General features: G+C 37.1%; 1 protein-coding gene across 1 annotated transcript; it reads left to right on the forward strand.

The window, feature by feature from the left end:
* The first annotated feature begins 245 nt into the window (after window positions 1-245).
* LOC112030996 (lipid phosphate phosphatase gamma) lies at window positions 246-6,938 on the forward strand. The gene is made up of 2 exons (XM_024063664.2): window positions 246-1,020; window positions 6,637-6,938. The coding sequence occupies exon 1, from the start codon at window positions 313-315 to the stop codon at window positions 1,000-1,002; it is 690 nt and encodes a 229-aa protein (XP_023919432.1). The 5' UTR covers window positions 246-312; the 3' UTR covers window positions 1,003-1,020; window positions 6,637-6,938.
* The last annotated feature ends 604 nt before the right edge of the window (window positions 6,939-7,542 follow it).

Consider the following 7,542-nt stretch of genomic DNA (forward strand, 5'->3'; position numbering starts at 1 on the left):
GTCACTTCCTAGCCTGGGTTTCCCTGGTCCCAGTTTTCATTAGCCTCGGCGGCTTCATCTCCCACTTCATCTTCCGCCGCGAACTCCAAGGCATGTTCTTCGCTCTCGGCCTCATAATCTCCCAATTCGTCAACGAGTTCATCAAAACCTCCGTACAGCAAGCTCGCCCCGAAANGAGTGTGTGATTGTCTCAAGAGAGTGATCAGATCTGTGCGCGTGCCTCAATCTCTATCACCCACCTCTTCAATCCATCAAAACCAAAATTCTCCCTCCTCAACCACCATTTTCCCACCTGAATTGAAACCCAGAATTATGCACCATTCACACACGACGATGCCTCCACCGCCACTGAAGGCCGTGACACTGGTCCACGTGCGGTACCGGAAAGGAGATCAGCTGGGTCACTTCCTAGCCTGGGTTTCCCTGGTCCCAGTTTTCATTAGCCTCGGCGGCTTCATCTCCCACTTCATCTTCCGCCGCGAACTCCAAGGCATGTTCTTCGCTCTCGGCCTCATAATCTCCCAATTCGTCAACGAGTTCATCAAGACCTCCGTACAGCAAGCTCGCCCCGAAACCTGTGCTCTCCTCGAGATGTGCGACTCGCACGGCTGGCCTTCGAGTCACTCTCAGTACATGTTCTTCTTCTCCGTTTACTTCTCGCTCATGACCTATAAAGGGTATGGGCTGTTTCGCACGAGGAGCAAGTGGGCCGTGCATTTCTGGCTCTGGTCTATGACGTTTCTCACCATGTATTCGAGGGTGTATTTGGGTTACCACACGGTTGCTCAGGTCTTTGCTGGGGCTATTCTGGGAGCTTTTCTTGGGGCGGTGTGGTTTTGGTTTGTGAATTCTGTTCTCTTTGTTTACTTTCCGGCCATTGAGGAAAGCGCGTTTGGGAGGATGTTCTATGTCAAGGACACGTCTCATATACCCAATGTGTTGAAGTTCGAGTACGATAATGCCAGAGCTGCTAGGAAAAACATGGCTGCCAAGAACAATTGAGTCGTGGAATTCATCTGGGTATGTTGGAAATTCTATCTTTCTTCACTTGTTTTATGATAATCTAGACATTGGACGTTTACATGTGTGATTAAAGCTAGTTTTGTGTTAGATTTGTTTCAAATTCTGTAGGTGGATATTGTTTGTTTAGAATAAATCAATGAGGTTGGCCTATTTGGGAATTTGATAGGCACCTAATGGTTTTGAACACACGACCTCATCCTCCACCTTTCTCTTTCTCTTACAAGGGGAAGATGTGCCATTTGAGTTAGAATTCATTGGTATGATCTGTTAGAATAATGGTTGAGTGATTAAACTCACCATTTCCTAACAGCTTAAGTGCTTGGGACAAAAGTCAGACTATGTCTCCACTCTAATTCCCATTTATCAAGGGGTAATAGGATGATGTTGAAGTGATTAAATTCACCATTTCCGGTTTAAGCTTTTGGGACAAGCGTTCAGCTATAGTAAGGTCAAAAAGCAGATCCTCCGATGTTGTGGAATCTCAATTTCAAATTGTTTGGGAGTACATTAGCAAGTCTAGTTCAACAATGAATTCAGTCTAGAGTGATATAACTTATGATAGAAGTATTTCTATATCTGGGTTGGCATTGTTTCATGACAACAATGCAATAGGGAGGGAAAAGCTATACATAATAATACAGAGAAAATTAGGGTTGATGGGGGTATCACATTGGGTTGAAACTATTGAGCATGCACGTTTGATGCAGGAAGAGTATGATGGGGGGGGGGGTCACTTGAAGATATCTGAGTCTTTTTAGCTTTAAAAAGTGTTACCAAGGTTTTATAGTTCAAATCTTATAATAAATAGAAGTTATGACAACTTTGTAAGACAGGATAGCTTGAATTTTACTATCAATAATATTGCTTTTGGCTTTCTAGTTTCTTTGAGAACTGTAGGTTTTGCTTATTTCCGCATTCAAAAGAGGATTCCCTATGTTTGTCTTAAGAAAAATAAGCTTCAATTACAAATTGAATTAAATCCTTGTCTAATGGTGCTCTCAATATGTCAATGATCATGCGCCAACGGTTAAGACCTTTCCACTGCAATCTTGTTTCTAATGTGTTATTCAACTCATATCCAGTTTTGAAGCTTTTTGGTAGTGCACTTTGAAAAGGAAGTTCAGAAATGGAAACTAAATATAATGAAAATATCTTACATTTAGTATTCCCAGCCTGTGTCTACCAAATAACATAATTGTCCTAGCCATTGAGCTGTTCTTCAAGGGATCTTTATTTAGAGAAATTAATATAACAAATGACTTTGATTATGTTCTCTCTCTTTGATAATTAAATTCTTCATGAATATTGTACACATTTTTTTGGTAAAATTGGCTTTTTGTAGGCGGCATGTAATTTGCTGAGCAAACAAAGTTGTTGACTTTTACTCTTTTATAGTTTATTGTTGTCACTCATCAGAAAATAGTTTATTGTCTTTTCATCCCAAAATGTAAAATGGAGGGAATTAAGTCATATTTATGAAGGGTTAAATAGAAGGATTGTAAATCCCTATGGTGGTGCTTGGTCGTCTACTATGACAAACTTGTATGGTCTTAGGTTATCCCACCCTGCCCCTTAACTTTCCATCTTTATTTGCAACAATCCAAGCATGCTTTTCACTTAAATATTTGCGATAATTTAGCTTTTGTGCTCATAGGATTAATTGATTTGATTTTTTATTTTATTTGATTTTTTTTGGGGGGATGACTGCTGATTTGGAATTTTTTTCCTCTTATTAGTCTCTTGCTTTATTTCTTGGTATAATTAAGGCTGTGTTAGAGTTTTCTCCTTTTCATAATGTGTATGCCCATTCCAAGGAACTTTTGGGGTTGTTAGATGAGCAGTGAAAGAAGAATATTTTATTTTTTGATTTATCTTACTTGTTACTATACCTGTGTATATGTGAACTTTGGAAGATATTGATTCAGCAATGAAAGAACGGTTTTTTCCCTAATCAAGAAAATAGTGTAGAGACTTTTGAGGAGAAGAATCCTAGAGAAGCAAACTCAATTCTAACTTGAATAATTTTTTATTTGATTTGTATCTGTCTTAAAGTAAGGGTCAATTCTAAATATATTTTATTTTTCTCCCAAATCATAGACATCATTTTAGTGTGGGGATAGGGGGTTAGAGAATTAATTGAAGATGGGACAAACCTGGGCTTGTGAATGCTGTTAGGCAGGTCCAACCTTTATTACCTGTGTGGTATCTTTAAAAATACAAACAAACAAAAAATACAGAGGTAAATACATCTTAACACAATCTGATCACGTCATTCATTTATAATAACTTTTTTTCTTTGTTTTTTTTGGCATGCATTTAGAGGCTTTGAACCCATGATCTCACCTTACATCTTGCTCTTATAAGTGGAGAAGGTGCTATTGAGCTAGAGCCTATTAGCTCTATTGATTATAATTACTTTAACAGGGTTCTGCATTTTGCATATACATGGTCATTTGGTGGGAGAAAAAGAAAGAAAAAGGAACACCAATGTGAACTTTATTGAACCTGAAGACTTTGTGCAACCTAATCCTGGCACTTCATCTTGTTTCAAGTTGAGTTGCTTCTAGGAAGGTCAACTAACAATTCCTCCGCCTAAATAAAATATCAACTACCGTCTTTGGTAGCACCCAATGAATTCCAGAAGCTCTAGAAACTACATTGCACATAATGTAAGCAACATCTCACAATGTAGCAATAAATGGTCCACTGTTTTCCCACTACACCAGAGCACATGTAACACCAACCTTTAAAGAGAAACCTCTCTTGATAAGATTATCATAGGTCAAAATCCTCCCCCAAGCTGCTGTCTAAACAAAAAAAGAGATCCTCTTCCAAGGGAAAGAAATAACCACATAACCCCCCCCCCCCCTCTTCCAAAATTCATTTGTCTCTCCAAAATTGAGTGAAAAAAGGCATCTCTGTCAACTGAACAAGCGTATAAGTCAGGCTACAAGTCCCTCAAAGAATATTTTGCACACCATTTATCATGCCAAAACCTCACCCGTGTGCCATCCCCCATGGCCCCACATCAAAGAAACTGCCCTCACCTGTCATGAAACTTTTCCATAGGCTACACCCATGAGACCCTGTAATTGGTTTTCAAATCCGGCCACCCCCTGTCACCCCATACTTCGTAGTCATCACTCTTCGCCATAAGTGTTCTTCACTCCCAAAGGGCCAAAGCACCATAACTATTTCCCTAATAAGGCTTAATTAAATCTCCCTATCTTTGTAACCCCAACAGCTGCAGCATTGGGTGAACAGCAACATCTCATGCCACCAAAGAGTACTTGAACTCCTCTTCTGAGGTACATCTCACAAGAAATTTCTCTGTAATCTCTCAAACTTACTTACCTCAAAAATGGGAATAATGAATAAGGAGGGATAATATGTTGATAAACCTAAAAGTGTGCTTTTAACAATGTCAACCTTCCTCGTCATCCTCTATCATAAACAGCTTCTTTGATTTGAAGAATTTTCCTTGTATATCTGGCTTCTCATATTGCAAAACCAATCTTTGTTAAGTCACATTTCAAGCTTTGACAACGTAGCTTTATAAGACATTGCCGAATCCATTCCTCTCTTTTCTGACATTGCAATCCTTGCTTTTGAAAGGATAATTTCAAATTAATAATTTTTTTGATAAGTGAAATCATAAATTACTTATAATTTCAAAATAATAATTTTAATGAGGCAAGTGAAAGAGATAATTCCACCAGCACATAGAAGGGAGCAATTGATGTTTAATTTCAACGGTGATATTGGCCATTGGTAATTTGGGTCATCTCCTACGTGGGAATGTTGTTGGCTAATATGTCCCACTCATTCTTGAGCCACTCATCACATAAAAAATCAGAGTCTCCGTAGAGAGACTGGCGGCCAAACCGACTAGGCAATGCTCAACACAATGCCCGTTGGCTCACCAGGATTGTCTTCACCTCTTCCAGGTCATGGTGTTCATCCTTGCCTTTTTTGACATGGTTAAATCCATTCCCCTGGTCTCCTTTTCTCTTTGAACATTTAATGAGCCCTATATAAATAAGGAGAGAGAAACAGTAGGAAAAAAAAAAAAAACCTAATGCAAGGTATCACTTTCTCTCTGTAAAATTAAATAGGTTAGCTGAGGTGGCAAACAATAAATATTTATAGGTAGCAGTGTTTTTCTAACTATTAGTTCTAATAGAAATCCACGGTCTAAAAAATGAGTAACACTTGTGAAGTTACTAACTTGAACCCACCTCAATTTTTCTACTGCTTCTAGGTGATCCTTTTCCATTTATGTTGTAGCTAAAATGGAAAGGCTTATATATCTAAAGAATGATTTAATGTTCATTTAATACACACACACACACACATACATACATACATACATAATATGATTTTATGCTCAATTGGTGCTTCTGGATATTGCAAACGTGTCGTATTTCAAATAATAATTCCTCCTCACATACCAAAACAGGGTAGGGGAAGGGGATGAGGTAAATGCTCAAGACCACTTAGTGCATGTGTAACTTACTCTTAAGAAATGGTATTACTAGATATGGTCTTTTCAATGTTTGATGGCATCATTGAAATAAGCCTACTGCAGTACAAAGCATTAGAATGGGTGTCCTGTCCTCTTACAAGTTCATGCCATACCAAAAAGTAAGGTGATAATAAGCAACATTTCCATCCTACAAGAAAGGACTTTTTATTTTTTTTCCTTTTCTTTTGTGTGTTTGGGGGGGGGGGGGGGGGAAGGGGAGTGGGTGTTATCAAGAGCATTTGAAGTACGTTTTCATGGAGTGAACAGTAGGATAAATGTGGTGAAGAAGCATGAGTAGAATTTTGGGTTGATGCTCTATGTCGAACGGTTAAGAAATAACATATCTATGTAAGAGCATAGTTTGATGACAGATGTTGAAGTGGATGTGGGAAACAAGATGAGTATAAATAGAGCATGTGCCTCTAACTAGTTACAGATAATGCTGATTGTGGATAGATTTGTAGTATTTTCAAAAATCATACTCCTATTTTCATAAATAGATTAGTAGTATTTTCATATATATATATATATATCTTCTTTTTGTTTTTCTTTTTTTGAGTTAAAGGTACTATACTAGATTGAGGATATAAATAATGCTTTAAACTAAACATAAGATCCAAGATGAAAACGAAGTGAAAATTTATTTATTTTAACTGACTTTGTGGTTGGGCAATATTATGTCCCCCATCTTTTGGTAGAAAAGGATAGAGACTAAACAGAGAACCCCAAATAACTTGGGAAGTTATTACATCCAAGGTTTCAAAATCCAAATAGGTTGAATTACTGAAGGAGGATTAGAATAAGATACAAAAGCCTCTTCTTGATTACAACCCAACTTAGCTAGAACTAACAATGGAAAGCTTGGAGAATATCTGACTATTTTTAGTTCCTTTAATATATGGCAGGGTAACAAGTTAAATTGATCCTTTATTCTGAAGCTCTCAAGAAAAAGTCTTTTCTATTTCATGAATTTCCGTTGTACCATGTGTCTATATTGTAAATACAAAATTATTTCTGAGGATAAAGAATTCTTTGGATCTTGATATATGTTTTTCATTGAAATCACTGTTCTTTGTTTCTTTTGTCAGGTAAATTGAATGACATGATTCAATAAATGTTACTTTTGGTTTGATCACTTCATTTGGGGGCGGGGAAAGGCAGCTGTTTGAGGGATCAATACTGGAGTCTAGATTGTTTTATGTTAGTAAAGACCACATATTCTAATACTTGCATAAATTCTACCATGCTGAAGAAGTATTGTAGAAATATATATTTTTGGATTCATGTAGAAACTTCAACATTTACCATGTTTAGCAATCACTTGGATCGTTCAAAATTTGTTTCAACTCATTGAAGGGAAGTATTTGCTTGGGTATTATTTTTTTCATTACACTTTGGCTTCAACTTGCATCCTTACTGAGTTCTATAAACCTGGTCATTGATAACAGTTGCATGTATTTCTTGTCATCAATTTAACTGCATCCAGTAACTAGCTACAGCAGCAAAATGAGGTAGGTTGGTATTGCATCTCAGTGAAACTCATTTTGTGTCGAGATTTCTTGCAAGCCTAGTTGGACTATCACAGTTCATGTAAATAGAAAATTAAGTAATTCTAGCTATACATGTAATTCACTCTCATGTAAGCTAGAGCTATGCATTCGGGAGGGAGGTGGAATAATAACAAAGATACGAGCTTGTTCACTGATGAATTTGAGTTGACGTTTTTTTTTTTTCTCTTCAGCGTGATTCAGTCAAAGAACTTTATATTGAATTAAAATTTGTCGAAAACTCTATGATATTGTGGGTAACACTTTGGTAAAGTTTATTAGATGCTACATGTTAATATGCACAACAATACACACTCAAAAATCATAATAATTTTTAAGAGAGAGTGAGACAAGTTATACTGTATACAATACACTCTCTTAAGCAATGTGAGACGATTAACATTTTATTTTAGAAACAAACACACGCATAAAGCAGAAACACCCCCC

This window comes from Quercus suber, unplaced genomic scaffold (assembly GCF_002906115.3).
Source record: "Quercus suber isolate HL8 unplaced genomic scaffold, Cork oak 2.0 scaffold_63, whole genome shotgun sequence".
NCBI classification, from domain to species: Eukaryota; Viridiplantae; Streptophyta; class Magnoliopsida; order Fagales; family Fagaceae; genus Quercus; species Quercus suber.